This window comes from Tachypleus tridentatus, unplaced genomic scaffold (genome assembly GCF_004210375.1).
Source record: "Tachypleus tridentatus isolate NWPU-2018 unplaced genomic scaffold, ASM421037v1 Hic_cluster_1, whole genome shotgun sequence".
Taxonomy (NCBI): Eukaryota; Metazoa; Arthropoda; class Merostomata; order Xiphosura; family Limulidae; genus Tachypleus; species Tachypleus tridentatus.
In genome coordinates, this window is record NW_027467777.1 from 4,608,616 (window position 1) to 4,629,716 (window position 21,101).

Consider the following 21,101-nt stretch of genomic DNA (forward strand, 5'->3'; position numbering starts at 1 on the left):
GTTCAATTTGTGTAATATATATTTTAATATTTGCTTTTGGATGCGGAATAAATTATGTTAAAATATAATATTTTTCAGTAAAAATTATAAATTTAGTTTTAATAGGAGTAAAATACACCCTCCATAATTTACATCACTACCTTAGACGTAAAACTATCTAACCAATTATTATTTATCTTAATTGCATATCTCTGTTTTAATAAAATTATTGTCCATCTTATAAATGAATATGGTAGGTTAAGATCACAATATTAATTTATACAATAATCCATCATGCTATATTAATAAAAGCTTCTCAGTATCTATCATAACAGTACCAGAAGGACTTTTGTAATTGAAACCAACTAGTTTGACGTTTGATTTTTTTTCCTAGAAAAAAACTTGATATAAATTTGATTTATTATTATTTTCCTTGATTCAATTAATATATTACTTATTATTTTTTCAAATATTTTAAGCATACCACGTTTGAAACTTATGGGCGTGAAGGCGGAACTTTTATTGGGTTTTAATATCATTGTAACAACACTAGACGGACAGGACTTGAGTACCTAACCAAGAGTTTGAGATAAAGTACAAATATTACCAATGTTTTATTTTTAAAATACTTTTTAGTCATGTCCCGTAGTATTATTCTTTCTAGTATTTTTACAGCTTTAATTATTTCATCACATGGGATATTACTATTATTAAATTTCAAAGACTTATCTTTAAAAGAGATAATTTCTGTGTTGTTAATATTTATTGGAAAAATTAATTTTCCTATTTTATCTTTATTATCTAGTCATTTATATAAGTTTTGCACTCGAAATTGAAAGTCTTTCCTATTAAAGTTTCTTTGTATCATGTACAATTGTTTTCTACTATTTGCTTATCACGTTTCCAATTTAGCTCCATTCGTGAGGTCATGCAGGTAACTTATGACTGAAGACAGAAAACAAATATATAAAAAACATCTTCTTTTACAGTTGATGATTCTGTATTAATCTAGACTTTAGTTTTTATCCGGCACGCACAAAACAAATAGATAAACAGTCGTGGTGAAGATACTGATTTGTATTGATTGTCTGACAGTCCACTGCTTTTGTTATAACTGTGTAAAGAAGCACTAGCCAATTAAATGAATAAAAGGTCACAAGGGTTCTTAAACTGTCCAACAAACTTGCATCATGTAAGTGATATTCGCTAGCATTGCTAGAAAATGCTTTTTTTTTCTTTCAGAGATGATTGTGGCAGTATGTTCTCAGTCTGTCTGCTGTTTCGTAGTGGTAACAACATTTTCAACCATATGCTGGATTCTTCTTCAGGTCTTGTAACTAAAGGGTTCCATAAACTTTTATATCCTTTGTGATGTTCTAGTTTTGTTGAGGTGTTGTGATGGAACGTGATCCTGATAGACGGTTCTGATTTTTCGTTTGTTGCAGATTTCAATATAATAAACTACTAGAATTAAAATGTCATACTAAACTATTGTAAGACAAGGAGAAAATGACCAATATTACAAGAATTATAAAACAATACAAATTTCAGAAGAATAAATAAATATGATTTTGTTATTAAATTAAAATTTCAAGTCTTATTAATTTTAATGTGTATAGTTTTTAATTTTTATGCTGTTCAAGTATATGTTTTTATTTTATTTTAAATTAGAATTTTAATCGTGTTTTTAATTTTTAACATTTTATATTATTATTATTATTTTATATTGTATTTTATTGTCAGTTTGTTTTAATATTTATTCTATTTTTAAATTATAGTTAATTTATTATGTTTTATTTTAGTGGTATCAAGGTACGCCGTGTTTAATATTATATAATATTTAGTTTTTAAATTTTATCAGAAAAAATCAAATCAGGTCATTTGTAAAACTTAATAATAAAATGAGATATGTATAATTAAGAAACATAGGTAGAGCAGGCTAATCGCTTGAAAAACTTTGGTTTCGAAGATGACCGAGAGATTGAAACCGGAAATCCGTCTCAACTAAATAATGCTGATAAAGAAAAGCTTCTTTATTTAAATAATAACTAAAGATAAATAAATATCTAAAATCTTAAATGACATAATTATATAAATGATAAAATAACTAATAATAATAAATTCAATTCACTATTTTCTGTATTAGTGATTGATTGAAATGAAACGTAACAATGGGTTATCTCTGTTCATCACTATGCCATGAGGGGAACCTTCACTCATCAAACTAATAATGATATACAAGATAATCCTTGAAGCTTTTAATATTAATGATATGACACCTATAGAAACTACTAAAGTTTTAAAATATATTAATAAGAATATTTCACGAGGACTAAATATCATATAATATATATAATTTTAAAAACCGCAATAAAGAAATATATATTTCATATTTTAATTTATATTATAAGCCATTTATATATCTAATTATTAAATATTGAATGTTATTACTGTAATTGTAAAATCGAATAAAGCTAGAAGTTACCTTATAGGTATCGATCTCTAACAAGTTGTTTGTTTCAAATATCTGAGAAAACTTTAAATAATAAACAAAGATATAGGTTCCTCAAGAAATAGTTTTAGGCCCACCATTATTTAGTTTATGTACTATTGATACACGAGAGAAACATGTATTAATATTTCATGATATGTAGACGATATTACCTGTTGGATTAGTAATGATTTTATGACAACAGTAACAAAACTTAAGTGCTATTTTATCCAGAATTATAAAGGATATCTTGACAAAATTAAGTTTATCATTTTATTCCAAAAGAAAAAATGCAGACAAATATGGTACTTGACCGGTATGGTCAAGTGGGTTAAGGTGTTTGACTCGTAATCTGAAGGTCGCGGGTTCAAATCCCTGTCACACCAAACATGCTCGTCCCTTTCAGCCGTAGGGGCATTATAATGTAACGGATAATCCCACCATTTGCTGATAAAAGAGTAGCCCAAGAGTTATGGCGGGTGGTGATGACTAGAAGCCTTTCCTCTAGTCTTACACTGCTAAATTAGGGACGGCTAGCACAGATAGCCCTCGAGTAGCTTTGCGCGAAATTCAAAACAAAACAACATCAAAGCCTTCCCAACTAACGAACAAAGGACTCCTTCTTACCATTAAGTTTCTATCAAAGTTGAATAGGGGCGTTAATGTATATACGCTCTTAATAAATCAATTTCGGATCTTTTTTTTGCGTTTCCCTCTCAATAATGCAACAAGGGGCGTTCTTTTGTAAGTTTTCCTATTAGTATGCTAAAAATATTGTAGATTGTCTCGTCTTTTTCAGAGATTAAACCTTCCAAACCTTGACGTTTATTTCCGACGAAACAAAAAAAACGCAGAAAACGTCAAAGCAACAATTTATCCACTAATGCTGCACAATAAACGGTGCATTAGAGACTAATCCGCTAATGCTGCACAATAAACGGTGCATTAGAGACTAATCCGCTAATGCTGCACAATAAACGGTGCATTAGAGAGACTAATCCGCTAATGCTACACAATAAACGGTGCATTAGAGAGACTAATCCGCTAATGCTACACAATAAACGGTGCATTAGAGAGACTAATCCGCTAATGCTACACAATAAACGGTGCATTAGAGAGACTAATCCGCTAATGCTGCACAACAAACGGTGCATTAGAGAGACTAATCCGCTAATGCTACACAATAAACGGTGCATTAGAGAGACTAATCCGCTAATGCTGCACAATAAACGGTGCATTAGAGAGACTAATCCGCTAATGCTGCACAATAAACGGTGCATTAGAGAGACTAATCCGCTAATGCTACACAATAAACGGTGCATTAGAGAGACTAATCCGCTAATGCTACACAATAAACGGTGCATTAGAGAGACTAATCCGCTAATGCTACACAATAAACGGTGCATTAGAGAGACTAATCCGCTAATGCTACACAATAAACGGTGCATTAGAGAGACTAATCCGCTAATGCTACACAATAAACGGTGCATTAGAGAGACTAATCCGCTAATGCTACACAATAAACGGTGCATTAGAGAGACTAATCCGCTAATGCTACACAACAAACGGTACATTAGAGAGACTAATCCGTTAATGCTACACAACAAACGGTACATTAGAAAGACTAATCCGCTAATGCTACACAACAAACAGTGCATTAGAGAGACTAATCCGCTAATGCTACACAATAAACGATGCATTAAAGACTAATCCACTGATGCTACACAATAAACGATGTATTAGAGACTAATCAACTAATGCTACACAATAAACAGTGCATTAGAGAGACTAATCCGCTAATGCTACACTATAAACGGTGTATCTCGAAAACTTCTAAACATTTTGTATAACTTTAGTGTAAGTACATGTAAATCATGATTCATATGTTGTTTTATTCAGACCTTATGTACATGAAAATGTGCAAATTTGTCCGTTTTTAGACAATAGGTTAATTTCTAAATTTCATCATCCAGGTAACAAAAGCAAAGCTTGAAGGAAATAATGACCATTTTCTGTACTTTTACAACATATTTACAACATAAGCAGTTAAGAAATAACACATACTATCCAGGAACAAAATTGTTGTTACATAGTGTTTTATTGGTATAATCCATGTACAATAATTTGTGAAATATGTCTTTATAATCCAAGCAATGTTTAAAAAATACGAATTTATAAATATGTAACAACATGTAACAAATATGAAAGTATCCAGAGGTATCTTAACTGAACTGGTTTACTATATTATATTCCTCTAGCTGAACTGGTTCCTATATTATATTACTCTAGCTGAACTGGTTACTATATTATATTACTCTAACTGAACTGGTTTACTATATTATATTCCTCTAGCTGAACTGGTTCCTATATTATATTACTCTAGCTGAACTGGTTACTATATTATATTACTCTAGCTGAACTGGTTTACCATATTATATTACTCTAGCTGAACTGGTTTACCATATTATATTACTCTAGCTGAACTGGTTTACTATATTATATTACTCTAACTGAACTGGTTTACTATATTATATTACTCTAACTGAACTGGTTTACTATATTATATTACTCTAGCTGAACTGGTTTACTATATTATATTACTCAAGCTGAACTGGTTTACTATATTATATTACTCTAGCTGAACTGGTTTACTACATTATATTACTCTAGCTGAACTGGTTACTACATTATATTACTCTAACTGAACTGGTTACTACATTATATTACTCAAACTGAAATGGTTACTATATTATATTACTCAAACTGAACTGGTTTACTATATTAAATTACTCTAGCTGAACTGGTTACTATATTATATTACTCAAGCTGAACTGTTTTACTATATTATATTACTCAAGCTGAACTGGTTTACTATATTATATTACTCTAGCTGAACTGGTTTACTATATTATATTACTCTAGCTGAACTGGTTTACTATATTATATTACTCTAACTGAACTGGTTTACTATATTATATTACTCTAACTGAACTGGTTTACTATATTATATTACTCTAGCTGAACTGGTTTACTATATTATATTACTCAAGCTGAACTGGTTTACTATATTATATTACTCCAGCTGAACTGGTTTACTACATTATATTACTCTAGCTGAACTGGTTACTACATTATATTACTCTAGCTGAACTGGTTACTACATTATATTACTCAAGCTGAACTGGTTACTATATTATATTACTCAAACTGAACTGGTTTACTATATTATATTACTCTAGCTGAACTAGTTTACTATATTATATTACTCCAGCTGAACTGGTTTACTATATTATATTACTCTAGCTGAACTAGTTTACTATATCATATTACTCTAGCTGAACTGGTTTACTATATTATATTACTCTAGCTGAACTGGTTTATTATATTATATTACTCTAACTGAACTGGTTTATTATATTATATTACTCTAACTGAACTGGTTTACTATATTATATTACTCTAGCTGAACTGGTTTACTATATTATATTACTCTAGCTGAACTGGTTTATTACATTATATTACTCTAGCTGAACTGGTTACTACATTATATTACTCTAGCTGAACTGGTTACTACATTATATTACTCAAGCTGAACTGGTTACTATATTATATTACTCAAACTGAACTGGTTTACTATATTATATTACTCTAGCTGAACTGGTTACTATATTATATTACTCAAGCTGAACTGGTTTACTATATTATATTACTCAAGCTGAAGTGGTTTACTATAGTATATTACTCTAGCTGAACTGGTTTACTATATTATATTTCTCTAGCTGAACTAGTTTACTATATTATATTACTCTAGCTGAACTGGTTTACTATATTATATTACTCTAGCTGAACCAGTTTACTATATTATATTACTCCAGCTGAACTGGTTTACTATATTATATTACTCCAGCTGAACTGGTTTACTATATTATATTACTCTAGCTGAACTGGTTACTATATTATATTACTCAAGCTGAACTGGTTTACTATATTATATTACTCAAGCTGAACTGGTTTACTATATTATATTACTCTAGCTGAACTGGTTTACTATATTATATTACTCTAGCTGAACTAGTTTACTATATTATATTACTCTAGCTGAACTGGTTTACTATATTATATTACTCTAGCTGAACTAGTTTACTATATTATATTACTCTAGCTGAACGGGTTTACTATATTATATTACTCTAGCTGAACTGGTTTACTATATTATATTACTCTAGCTGAACTGGTTTACTATATTATATTACTCTAGCTGAACTGGTTTACTATATTATATTACTCTAGCTGAACTGGTTACTATATTATATTACTCAAGCTGAACTGGTTTACTATATTATATTACTCTAGCTCAACTGGTTTACTATATTATATTACTCTAGCTCAACTGGTTACTATATTATATTACTCTAGCTGAACTGGTTACTATATTACATTACTCAAGCTGAACTGGTTTACTATATTATATTACTCAAGCTGAACTGGTTCCTATATTATATTACTCTAGCTGAACTGGTTACTATATTACATTACTCAAGCTGAACTGGTTTACTATATTATATTACTCAAGCTGAACTGGTTACTATATTATATTACTCTAGCTGAACTGGTTACTATATTATATTACTCAAGCTGAACTGGTTACTATATTATATTACTCTAACTGAACTGGTTGAGTAGGTGATAATATTCTCGGTCAGGGGTGGTCAAACTTGTTCAACGTAGGAGCCACATACGATAAACTACAGATGTTTGAGAACCGTAAGACATGAACAAATATTACGCACACGTTTTTATTGTTACATGAAAAATATGCAAATTTGTATTTCCTTAATATTAAATGACAAAAATAAAAGGGTTAAAAACAGATATTTTTCATGATATTTATTTTCTCAGTAAATATCTGGTCAAAACATGGAGGTAAATATGTAAAACAATAAATCTAGAGATGTTTTACTCAGATACCATTTTACAAAATTTTAGTCTTGTCATAATATTTTTCTGACATTCTCACAATTATCAGGCTGTTTTCTGCTAGTAGAGGTCTTGTGAGTTTCCATCTTGATGGTGAGTCGTTGAAATTCCGGTTGATATGTTGTCAAAGCTGTACAAATTAGCTGCATCAGGTATTGATTTGTAAGGATTATATGATGCTTCGACTTCACAAACTTTATTACAGAGTACAGTAATTCACAGCAGTATGTTGACATGAGTTGCACACTGGTTTTTTTTCAGTTCAGGATATTTTATTTCTGGAACTTGTTTCCAGAAGTCAATTGTAGAATAAGATTTATGGATCATCTTTAGACCCAGGTACTCCTGTAGTTCTGTTAGTTACATTTCCACAACAGATGATTCTGTAACTACAGGTTTGAGAATTGGACAACCATCATTGATAACATCAACCATGAATTGGTTTACAAGAAAGGCAAAGCAGGGTTTCAGCTTCTGTTTCTAGATGATTCATTATACTATTAAGGAACATTAGACCTTGCGTTCATCATTTCCCAGTTGACGATATAATATTTTCCTTTCTTCAAGAGAAGTAATAATTGGCTCCAACAGATCTACAAACCTATTTAAGACATTGCTGGTTGACAGCCACCTCACAATGCAGTAGAAAGAGAAATCACTGGATTTATCTTCAATAATATTTTTGGTGGGTCTTCACATTTAAACGTATGAAATTGACAATTTCAAGAACAAATTTCATAACAGCTTCATACTTGAAGTATCTGGCTGCCAGCTGAACAATACAATGAACTGGGTGAAACTCAGTTAGGATCGCTTTTCGTAAGTGTAATTTATCCTGTATTTTCCCCGCCATTGAAGGTGCTCCATCTGTTGCAACATTGATGTTTATCCAGTTAAATATCAACATTTGTTAAGGTTCTGTCTAGCGCATTTTTAATATCAACACCACGAATTGTTTCTTTTAGTGTCACGAAGTATCCAACATCTCTTCTTTCACAGTTACATCAGAGGAAACATAATGAACAGTTGTGGGTTGTCTTGTATGTCTGTAGATCCGTCAAGGGCTGAGCTGAATACAAGGTAATTTTTACATTATTTTACCTGCAACATCACTGATCTGGGAAATACGTCTCTTTGTAGTGTGGCTTGAATCTGGTGTTTGTGTTATTAGTCGCTGAAGATTTGTGTTATTTGGATCTAACACTGCAACTCTTCTTAACGAATTCACCATCAGAATAAGGGGCGTTTAGCGCGAGCAATATTCCGTGATATAACAAAACTAGCTTCAGTCGTTGTATTAACTTCCTTACTGAACGTTATCAGTTGTGTCTGCTGGCTGTATGGTGGTGATTTTAACACAGTTAACTTGTTTTTCCTTAATTCTGATTTAGGTGGATAATCAGATGAAACTTTTTTGTGATTTGTTTCACAGTGACGTTTCAAGTTACTGGCTTTGTAATAACTTTGTAACACATTACAGATAAGACACAAAGGTTTACCTCCTTTAACGGTGAATGCAAAATCTTCCTCCCACTCTGGCTTAAAATATCAGCTTTCATCTTCAGACTTTCGTTTCTTACAATTTGATGACGCCATTTTCCTTTACAAATTTTTCACAGACTCTTCTAAAAAAATTAAAGTGAAAAGAAACAATAAGCGCAACGCAACCAAACTCTACAGCGTCCAATATCACACCAACACTTCGTTATTTTCACTACCCGCAACACAGCCACACACGCCACAATCGCGCGATCGCAAGCCACGCCTGCTAAAACTAACATTGTCAGCATCTGCTTGTACGATTACTGATTCTCCAGTAAAATTCCTCTGTAATCCTTGCTGATCCGAAATTTCTTTAGTCCCCGACTTAAATCTAGCATTAAAATTAGGATATAAATTCTTAAATATAATTATTCACCATGAACATTAAACTTACATTTTAATCCAGTGGATTCTCGGTTTATATCCGGTAAATATTTATGAAGCTTTAACATTTTTTATTTACCTTTATATTAATTCTGATGCAAAAGGAACTCATCCAACATAGTTCCGCGAGCTCCACATTATATGTCAAAAAACCGCATGTGGCTCGCGAGATGCCATTTTAGGGCACCCCTGCTCGAGCTGAAATGTTTCACTAGATGATGTTGTATTAAATATATATATGTGCGCGTTGTATTAAATAGATATATACATGTGTTGTGTTAAATATATGTGTATGTTTTCTGTTAAATCTATTCCCGTCGCGCCAAACATGCTCGCCCTCCCAGCCCTCCCCAGTGGGGGCGTTATAATGTGACGGTCAATCCCACTATTCGTTGGTAAAAGAGTAGTCCAAGAGTTGGCGGTGGGTGGTGATGACTAGTTGCCTTCCCTCTAGTCTTACACCGCTAAATTAGGAACGGCTAGCGCAGATAGCCCTCGAGTAGCTTTGTGCGAAATTCAAAAACAAACAAACAAACTGTTAAATCTTTTCTGTGTGCTCTTTGGTATTGGAAACATTTTGTTCAGATCGGTTTAGTTGGTCACATGTTTGAATCTGGCTAATTAGTGTTCTCGAACAGAAATCATTTTGTCAGAAACAGGTTACTTTATAATTCTCTCTAATTTCATGGTTACAAACGTCTGGAACTTTATTTCATCATCCGTTTTCTGTAGTTTTTGTAGTTACCAAACCTTTTTATTTTCTTAGGTCGCAGCTTTCAAATATCAAGATATCTACATGGAAGTGACACAAAGTGAAAGTCAAATTCACATGTTTTCATGACCTACTTTCCCCCGAGGGTGCAGACTTATACTTGTCTCTGATTGCTTGACACTCTGACATATCTCGAAGACATCTTTCCCTCTCTTCATTTGTATCCCATTTTCAACCAATTTCATCAAGTTCACTGGAAACTCTTGGGGTGAACGAGATGTGAATGAGACGTGGTGACGAGACTATAAATTATAGTTACTTCTATTGCACACTAGAGTTGGCGTGATCACGAGGTACTTATTTTCAAAGAGCTCGACGAGTTATCTTCCCTTACTTGATTTAGGAAACGACTAGCGTTTCATTATTATTTAAACAAATAACTGAATCGAAGTGTTAGAGTGTGTTGAACTGTAGTACGTCTGATAGGAACATTAAGATTGTTTCAAGTATCTTAAATGTGTGTACTCGAACCATTTCATACATTGTTATCTACTTTTTTACAAGAGGATTTATTTGATACTATTTATTTTTATTTAAGTGCAACGTCATACCACGAGCTCCATTTGGTGCAAAAACTCCACGAATGAGCTCCTTCATTTTAGCGTTATTAGCCCCCAGGTGGTAAACACGAGTACTACTTTAATTCTAAATATATAAATGTCTTAAGGAGGAATAATATTACGTACCATAACAAGAGGCCCATAAAAAAGTACCAGGAAATGATAATTTAAACAAATCTAATGGAAATTAAGAATTTAATATAAAGTGCGAGTTTTTGATTTTCTTGCAGTACAACTTAAAAACTTGATAAAATTTAGTAAAATTAAGCTTAATAAATTTCTTGTAACGTTTTCTTGTTTCTCTGTATTGAGGCTTTTCGAATCCAGATGAAACAAATTCATACTGGTACAGCCAACATATACGGTCACTGGATATTGAACAATTAATAGCAGAACATATAGATGAGGTCTTTTCGGCCCTTCCTGGTTTTTATTTCTTCACTGCTTTTACCCGAATAAAAGCTTTTATTAGAAGTTGAAAAGCCAAATCAAAAATACATGTCAAGCCAAACTACTGTTATGTAACCAAATGGTTTCATTCTTGGTTTAGCGCCCTCTTCTTGTAAAGCTCTGGTTGTATCAACATCAGTTTTATGTCAAGTCTTATTGAATACCGTTATCTAACCAAACCCTATTGCAATCTTGTAAAGTAAACGGCTTATTTAAGGTCTGGGACTCTCTTGTCACGCCATGACTGTGTCGACTCAACAAGAGTCGTTGTCAAAGCACATTTACAAAAGTGACAACCAAAACAATGATTTAGAAACATGCGCTGATTTCGCAACTAAACCTTCAGAATCCGGAGAGGTACGGATTGAGCTTGGATGAAGATAGACTGAAGTCTTGTTGGTCAGCCATCATGCTTGAAGAAATGTTTGATATTTCGTGGGATTACAACAACTACTGTGATTCCACAGAAACCTAGATGAACTTGCGAACCAGCGAGATCAGATATTTGGTGACAACTGAACTAGAAATGAACAACCGAAAGTTTTCAAGAATAACGGTTATGACGTAGAATAGTTCGTTACACCAAATAACGCCTGCGCAGAAAAACCTGATCCTATCAGCATACCAAAACTAGTTTCACTGAAGCTATCCTATTTGATTGTGTTTACATATTAGCTTTTAATTATGTCATCATGACCAAGCGTGTTGAGGCGTTCGACTCGTAATCTGAGGGTCGCGGGTTCGCATCCCGGTCGCACCAAACATGCTCACCCTTTCAGCCGTGGGGCGTTATAATGTGACGGTCAATCCCACTATTCGTTGGTAAAAGAGTAGCCCAAGAGTTGGCGGTGGGTGGTGATGACTAGTTGCCTTCCTCTAGTCTTACACTACAAAATTAGGGACGGCTAGCACAGATAGCCCTCGAGTAGCTTTGTGCGAAATTCAAAAAAAAAAAATCTAAGATAGAGTCCTGGTCACCAAGAGACTAAGATACGTCATTGGTGACGCCATAAAAACTTCCAACGATTTTACATTGGTTCTTTTATGTTACTTTTACAGCAACAAAAAGTCAGTTTCATTACAAATTATAGTTACCTGTACCATTACATCTTTAAAACTAGGGGTTGTCTACAATATTACTTCCTGCTCCATAATGATATGAAAATCCATTCTTTACACACTATACATCCCTGTCACACGAAACATGCTCGCCCTTTCAGCCGTGGAGGCGTTGTACTGTGACAGTCAATCCCCTATTAATTGGTAAAATAGTAGCCCAAGAGTTGGCGGTGGGTGGTGATGAATAGCTGTCTTCCCTCTAGTATTACACTGCAAAATTAGGGACGGCTAGCGCATATAGCTCTCGTGTAGCTTTGCGTAAAATTCAAACCAAACCAAACTATACACGAATACCTTATTAATAGCTTCGTGTATGACCCCCATAGAAACAAATAGCTGTGTGAAGACTTCAACATTATGATTTCCCCCAAACTGAAAGTTCTGTCGGCCACGTTTTGTTAACATCAACTGACTAACAACAATAAAAGCGACCTCTGACATTGCACAGTCTAATCCTGAAACCTTTTTAACACATTTTAGTTGACATAAACGAAGCAGTTAGACTTGTAATCTTCAATAAGTGTCAAAATTAAAACACTTGGCAACAGTCGACAGTAGTACAGTTCACGCTTTATTGAAAAATAAATTTCGGGTATTTATTTTGCTTCAAATAAATTGGCGAAACAGCTGAGAGAGGAAGCTACATATATCTATTGTTTTTTAAACTGCGGTGGGTGGTGATGACTAGCTGCCTTCCCTCTAGTCTTACACTATTAAATTAGGAACGGCTAGCGCGGATAAATCTCGTGTAAATTTGCGCGAAATTCAAAAACAAACAAACAAACAGAGAATCTAGACCTATCCATACCAAGTGAATCTAACATTATCCACACAGGCGAAGCTATACCCCTTATCCAGAGAATCTAGGACTATCCATACCAAGTGAATCTAACATTATCCACACAGGCGAAGCTATACCCCCTATCCAGAGAATCTAGACCTATCCATACCAAGTGAATCTAACATTATCTACACAGGCGAAGCTATACCCCCTATCCAGAGGATCTAGACCTATCCATACCAAGTGAATCTAACATTATCCACACAGGCGAAGCTATACCCCCTATCCAGAGAATCTAGACCTATCCATACCAAGTGAATCTAACATTATCCACACAGACGAAGCTATACCCCCTATCCAGAGAATCTAGGCCTATCCATACCAAGTGAATCTAACATTATCCACACAGACGAAGCTATACCCCTATCCAGAGAATCTAGACTATCCATACCAAGTGAATCTAACATTATCTACACAGGCGAAGCTATACCCCCTATCCAGAGAATCTAGACCTATCCATACCAAGTGAATCTAACATTATCTACACAGGCGAAGCTATACCCCCTATCCAGAGAATCTAGACCTATCCATACCAAGTGAATCTAACATTATCTACACAGGCGAAGCTATACCCCTTATCCAGAGAATCTAGACCTATCCATACCAAGTGAATCTAACATTATCCACACAGGCGAAGCTATACCCCCTATCCAGAGAATCTAGGACTATCCAAACCAAGTGAATCTAACATTATCTACACAGGCGAAGCTATACCCCCTATCCAGAGAATCTAGACCTATCCATACCAAGTGAATCTAACATTATCCACACAGGCGAAGCTATACCCCTTATCCAGAGAATCTAGACCTATCCATAACAAGTGAATCTAACATTATCCACACAGGCGAAGCTATACCTCTTATCCAGAGAATCTAGGACTATCCATACCAAGTGAATCTAGCATTATCCACACAGGCGAAGCTATACCCCTTATCCAGAGAATCTAGACCTATCCATACCAAGTGAATCTAACATTATCCACACAGACGAAGCTATACCCCCTATCCAGAGAATCTAGGACTATCCAAACCAAGTGAATCTAACATTATCCACACAGGCGAAGCTATACCCCCTATCCAGAGAATCTAGGACTATCCAAACCAAGTGAATCTAGCATTATCCACACAGGCGAAGCTATACCTCTTATCCAGAGAATCTAGGACTATCCATACCAAGTGAATCTAACATTATCCACACAGGCGAAGCTATACCCCCTATCCAGAGAATCTAGGACTATCCAAACTAAGTGAATCTAACATTATCCACACAGGCGAAGCTATACCTCTTATCCAGAGAATCTAGAACTATCCAAACCAAGTGAATCTAACATTATCCACACAGGCGAAGCTATACCTCTTATCCAGAGAATCTAGACTATCCATACCAAGTGAATCTAACATTATTCACACAGGCGAAGCTAACCCCTTATCCAGAGAATCTAGAACTATCCAAACCAAGTGAATCTAACATTATCCACACAGGCGAAGCTATACCCTTATCCAGAGAATCTAGGACTATCCATACCAAGTGAATCTAACATTATCCACACAGGCGAAGCTAACCCCCTTATCCAGAGAATCTAAAACTATCCATACCAAGTGAATCTAGCATTATCCACACAGGCGAAGCTATACCTCTTATCCAGAGAATCTAGGACTATCCATACCAAGTGAATCTAGCATTATCCACACAGGCAAAGCTATACCCCCTATCCAGAGAATCTAGGACTATCCATACCAAGTGAATCTAACATTATCCACACAGGCGAAGCTATACCCCCTATCCAGAGAATCTAGAACTATCCAAACCAAGTGAATCTAACATTATCCTCACAGGCGAAGCTATACCTCTTATCCAGAGAATCTAAAACTATCCATACCAAGTGAATCTAGCATTATCTACACAGGTGAAGCTACACCCTTTCGTACGTCTTGGTGGTTATAGTACTAGACTCGCAATACATGGGTCGCCGTTTCGAATCTCTTGACAAAACATACCCGTCTCTTTGAGCGGTAGGGAGGGGGTTATAACGTCACGGCCAATTCCACTATTTGTCGTTAAGAGTAACTCAAGAACTGGCGGTGGGTGTTGTTGAGCAGTTGCCTTCCCTCTAGTCTGTACAAATTATTTTTTCGAAAACTTTCAGACAGGGCTCAACATAAATGACCAACTGTCATGTTTCAACGAGCGAGAGACAAAGAAACTTTTCTAATTTGATTAATGCAGTGGTTCTCAGCTTCCAATCTGCAAGACAGTTGGAAATAAATGTATGTTTTAAAATATTGTTAGTGAACCATATCATTATGCTATGTAATTTAAAAGTACTCTTCGTTAATATTGTATGAAACAGTTTTGTGAGATTTTGAAAACAGATTAAGACAAAGCTGAGGAACCACTGAATCAGTCCAGTGATTGAAACCTGATGCAGGTGCACAAATTGTTGCTTCGTGTGTCTGCCTAATGACGTTCATTTTGACTTAAATGTCGTCTTTGTCCATAGTATTACCAGATCACATCGAACGCTGAGAAAATATAAAAATACAACATTAAATAGAGCGTTTGAGATTAGAAACTTGAGTATCACTCACACATGACAAAATTAATTTGTTGTAAAGCATGTTCGTAACAAGCTGACCCCCGTACAAATCTTATGTCTTTATCTCAAAAGAGTGGATTTCACATCCTTGATCGGATCTCACCAATAAGTGGAACTCGGCCAAATGAGATTGAAGACAGAGTGCAGAAAACAGAGCTGTCAGCTGTTAGAGCCAAAGCGATTGCTAGTCTAGATCATAGAGGTACGTAAAACTAGTGTTGTGTGTCTTTGTTAAAGCCTGTCCAGAGAAATGTTATGTTACTCAGACGTAAGCGTTTTTTATAAATATTTGGAAAGTTATGTTTGTGTGTTTTGTAAGTTTACCTAGAGGCTGTTTTATTACTCAAAAATATGTGTTGTTATAGATTTTGTGTTTTTTATAAGTTTGTTCAGAGGTTATTATATTACTCAGAAGTATATGTTATCTATAATTTTATGGAATGTTATTTTTATGTGGATTTATAAGTTTGCTTATAAGTTGTTACACTGCTCAAAAGTGTGTGATATTTATTATTTTGGAAACTTCTGTTTATGTGATTTTGTAGAATTGCTCAAAGAATTATTGTCCTATTCAGACGCGTGTGTATGTGTGTGTTGCTTATGTGTTGTGCATGTCTAATACTTCTTGTTCTTCATTCAGTTCAACTAAAATGTCCTCCACTAACTCGTTAAAGTTATTAACATCTTTCATAACATTTATTTTATGACTTTTAATCAGATGTATTTGGAATGTCCAGAAAGTGAACGGTTTAAACCATAATATCTCTCGCACAAGTGTGTGTAAAATAAACTGTATGTTGACACCATCTCTGAAGTGCCCGTCTACACTGGGCTCTAAAGTTGATTTGTTTGTTTGTTAAGCACAAAATTACACAATGGCTATCTGTGCTCTGCCCACCACGGGTATCAAAACCCGGTTTCCAGCGATGTGAGTCCGCAGACATACCGCTATGCCAAAGTTTGAAGTTTCCAACAATCCATTTCAAATATTTGTTTAATTTTCGTCAGTTATTTCACAGAATGAATTTTCACAAGCCATTTAAATCAGCCAGCTGTCACGAAAGTCACAAGCCATTTAAATCAGCCAGCTGTCACGAAAGTCACAAGCCATTTAAATCAGCCAGCTATCACGAAAGTTACAAGCCATTTAAATCAGCCAGCTATCACGCAAGGTACAAGCCATTTAAATCAGCCAGCTATCACGAAAGTCACAAGCCATTTAAATCAGCCAGCTATCACGAAAGTTACAAGCCATTTAAATCAGCCAGCTATCACGCAAGGTACAAGCCATTTAAATCAGCCAGCTATCACGAAAGTCACAAGCCATTTAAATCAGCCAGCTATCACGAGAGTCACAAGCCATTTAAATCAGCCAGCTATCACGAAAGTTACAAGCCATTTAAATCAGCCAGCTATCACGAAAGTTACAAGCCATTTAAATCAGCCAGCTATCACGAAAGTCAAAATACGCGCGACAAAAGTCAAACAATAAGAATAGAATATTACTTAGTACGCTTTCGACAACATTACAGTTGTTATTATGTTTACAAAATAAATAAAAGACGACTATATTTATATACGCGATGTGTTTTCTTATATTATTTACCCACTGCTGAACCACTGTTACCAGAAGGCAAAGCCAAAGAGCTTGTAAACATGAGGAATTCTTATAGTAGCGATAGTTTCTGTTGTTTACATTAAACTGGATATAGCGGGCTTATGTAATCAACACGACAAACTGGACACAAGTGAATCACTATTTGCCCGTCTGTTGAAGCTTTGTTCGAGATTGTACTGAAGCATCCAAGGCATTCTGTTTATAAACATGCATGTCTGTAATGTAACAAACAAGACGTGTTTATAAGCACTCACGTCTGTAATGCATTAACGTCTGTAATATAAGGCATTAACGTCTGTAATGTAACACACAAGACATTCTGTTTATAAACATTCACGTCTGTAATATAACACACAAGACATTTTGTTTTATAAACACTCACGTCTGTAATGTAACACACAAGACATTCTGTTTATAAACACTCACGTCTGTAATGTAACACACAAGACATTGTGTTTACAAACACTCACGTCTGTAATGTAACATATAAGGCATTAACGTCTGTAATGTAACACACAAGACATTGTGTTTATAAGCACTCACGTCTGTAATGTAACACAAAATACACTGTTTATAAACATTCACATCTGAAATGTAACACACAAGGCATTACATGTATAAAGATCACTTGTGGACAGCTAGGACTAAACGTTTTCTTTCTTGAATAATTGTATCTTTAAAGATGTTCTGGTTATTTGTTCCATGGTTCCATTCTGAACATCATTACTATATGATGTTCTTTAAAGATGTTCTGGTTATTGTTCCATTGGTTCCATTCTGAACATCATTACTATATGATGTTCTTTAAAGATGTTCTGGTTATTGTTCCATTGGTTCTATTTTGAACATCATTACTATATGATGTTCTTAAAGATGTTCTGGTTATTGTTCCATTGGTTCCATTCTGAACATCATTACTATATGATGTACACAAATACGATGATCGACAATTTTTAACGCATGTTGTTCTACATATCATTTCCCACTTACACAAGACAGAGAGTTTGAAGGAACAACAGCATCTGGACTATTAAGGGAAACATCAGGTTCTGTTGCAGTCTGTTGCTCGACATTGTCGAACAGTGTAGTTAAGAATTACTTGAATAAATACGAGTTTGGATCTACATTGAACAAAATGTAGTTTAAGCCTAATAATCAGAAAGTTTATTCATTTTGAATTTCGCGAAAAGCTACACGAGGGCTATCTGCGCTGGTCGTCCTAATTTAGTAGTGTAGACTAGAGAGAAGGCAGCTGGTCATCACCACCCACCGCCAACTCTTGGGCTACTCTTTTAACAACGAATAGTGGGATTGACCGTCACATTATAATGCCCCCACAGCTGAAATGGCGAGCATGTTTGGTGTGATGGGGATTCGAACCCACGATCCTAAGATTACGAGTCGAGCGCCATAATCTCCTGGCCATACCGGGCCTAATTTGAAAGTTACTGTTTAAGTTCCGAAGGCCATTAAAAACAAATGCTCCTGGGTTTTATTTGTTGAACAATAGTACACATGCAGCCTGTTTAAACGACAACGTTCCGGAGTCTAATATCAGCAACAACTACAATGTCGTGATAACATTATGTTTATCTGACACTTCAATAAATGGTTTTGTGCTATAAATCAGATCTTTTCTCAGATTAAATTGTGATTTCGTTCACAAACCGTTGAAGAAGTGTCACTGATCTTATTGGTATCTTTTAACAAGATCGAACAGCAATGGTATTGATACCGTTTTCATGGCTACAGTTTCACTAAACAATCCTCTAGGAGCTTTCATCTTGAATGGGTCGTAAAGTATTATTCTTAAGAGTATAGTTAAAAAAAAAACATTGTCTGACGTATAGAACACACCATGTGTTCGTGAACCGTAATTCATAGCATGAAGCTCTTGAATGACTTAAGAAAGTGCTATTGTTAATAATTTAGTATACGTTTCCCCATTGTTCAAAAAGAGACTGGGGGAAAAATTACTTGAACTAAAAAGACAGTTGGTTCGCCCAAGTACTTCAATTAATTGCTGGGGATGCTTGAAAACTACATTAGAAAACACACCTACAAACACAAAGGAGTTTAACCCAGCTTTCCATAAAGCTATTTAATACAAGGATGCCATTAAAACTCTGGATTGATTGACTTGGTCATTAGTAAAACAAGATAAAGTTTAGCAAGGTAAAAGTTTCAAAGACATTATCGATACTACACGGAAATAAAAATTATTGTATGTGGAGCCTCAGTTTATGAAGAAGTGGTTATTCTAAATGACAAAACAGTATAGATGATGTAATGTTTTATTTATAAGTAAATAATTTGGAAGTCGACTCACCTAACATTTTCACGACAGCTCTGCGGGAAGAATAGGTAGAACGTTTCACAGACTGCTTCAACTGCGACTTCACTCCATTTGTGCTGTCTTCGCTGTGGCCCAGTCCAGTGGATCTTCTCAGTTTCAGTCCAATGAGTATGTACAACACAGTGATCAGCGTCATTGGAAAGATGAAGAAAAGAAAAGTTGATATTTCGAAAGCGTGGCTCAGAGGGTTTTTCAAAGTGCAAAAAACCTGAACAATGCCAAACTGGATGCCCAAAGGAACAGCACATAACGCACTGACTAGCCAAATCACAACGATGACCATGATTGCTCTAGACAACTTCGACATCGTGTGGGCTCGGAGTGGATGACAGATGGCCAAATATCGCTCCACAGTAAAGGCCGTGATGGTCAAGATAGAAGCATTGGTAGAGGTCTCTGAAGTCAAGCCCCTGACGATACAGAAGTACTCTCCAAAAACGTATGGGTAGCGTTGCCACAGTTGATACATTTTTGTGGAAGACCCAACAGTAACAGAAGAAGGTCAGACACTGCCAGACTGAAGAGGTAGTAGTTAGTGGCAGTGTGCATATAGTTGTTCCTAGCAATCACCACGCACGTGCAAATGTTGCCTACCACTCCACTGAGAAGAATGACTGTATAAATCAGAGTCATAGGAATTACTGTGGATAAGGGGTCTCTTTGGACCAAAGTTCATAACACTTTCATTGTCGCTCCAATTACTCACTGTAGGAACCAGAGTTATGAGAACTGCATCCGTTGGCGGAATGAATGAAGGTGCAGTTTGTGTAACACGAGGAATAATGTCGGCCATTTTGGAACTTAGTTGTTTTAAACTGTTATTGTTTCTCACACACCCATAATTACAGATTACCCATGGTTACAGATGTCACATCTAAGTATTGATATTTTTTGTGCAAATTTATTTGTTTTCACCCGTGTCGTCAACCGGTGTCTTAAGGAACAGCGTAGAATGCAAGGAGAGAAAACTAGATAATTCTAGTTACAGTTTGTAAGCTGGATATTCGCATACAGTGCCTGTTGTTTTCTGTAACACGTCTGTTAGCAGAGTGGACTTCTTTTAGCACTTAGCTGCTTGAAGAAGATCAACTGATTTTACACTGCTACTTACGCAGCAAAGAAGCCAGGGTTTATGTGCTACTGGTGACGTTTAAGCCACGTCAGAGAACACGTGACTTTGGTGTTCTGAAGTGTTATGCTATTGACGTTGTTGAACCCTCTAGTGTACCGCCTCCATCGAACTTATTCCAAGCCTACGTAGACCAGAAATAACTTTAGAAATAGAAACCAAATTAGAATAACTGATACATTGTGCCATGATCAGAACAGCGACGTAAAACGTAGAGACCAACTACAAATAATTCAATTTCACAATCTCTCTCCTGTTGAGAAAAGCACAAGTGATATCCCTATATC

At 35.1% G+C, this 21,101-nt stretch overlaps 2 protein-coding genes across 2 annotated transcripts in view; both read right to left on the reverse strand.

Annotated features, from left to right (window-relative positions):
* Positions 1 to 17,467: 17,467 nt before the first annotated feature.
* LOC143242001 (pyrokinin-1 receptor-like) lies at positions 17,468 to 20,336 on the reverse strand. The gene is given in 3 exon segments (XM_076485344.1): positions 17,468 to 17,544; positions 19,659 to 20,156; positions 20,159 to 20,336. Coding segments are annotated over 3 exon segments (735 nt in total). The 5' UTR covers positions 20,319 to 20,336.
* A 641-nt stretch (positions 20,337 to 20,977) lies between these two features.
* Positions 20,978 to 21,101, reverse strand: part of LOC143242002 (uncharacterized) — a 184,408-nt gene continuing 184,284 nt past the window's right edge. Inside the window, exon 7 of the mRNA XM_076485345.1 lies at positions 20,978 to 21,067. Within this exon, the coding sequence (XP_076341460.1) occupies positions 20,978 to 21,067 (90 nt within the window). The remainder of the gene's footprint in view (positions 21,068 to 21,101) is intronic.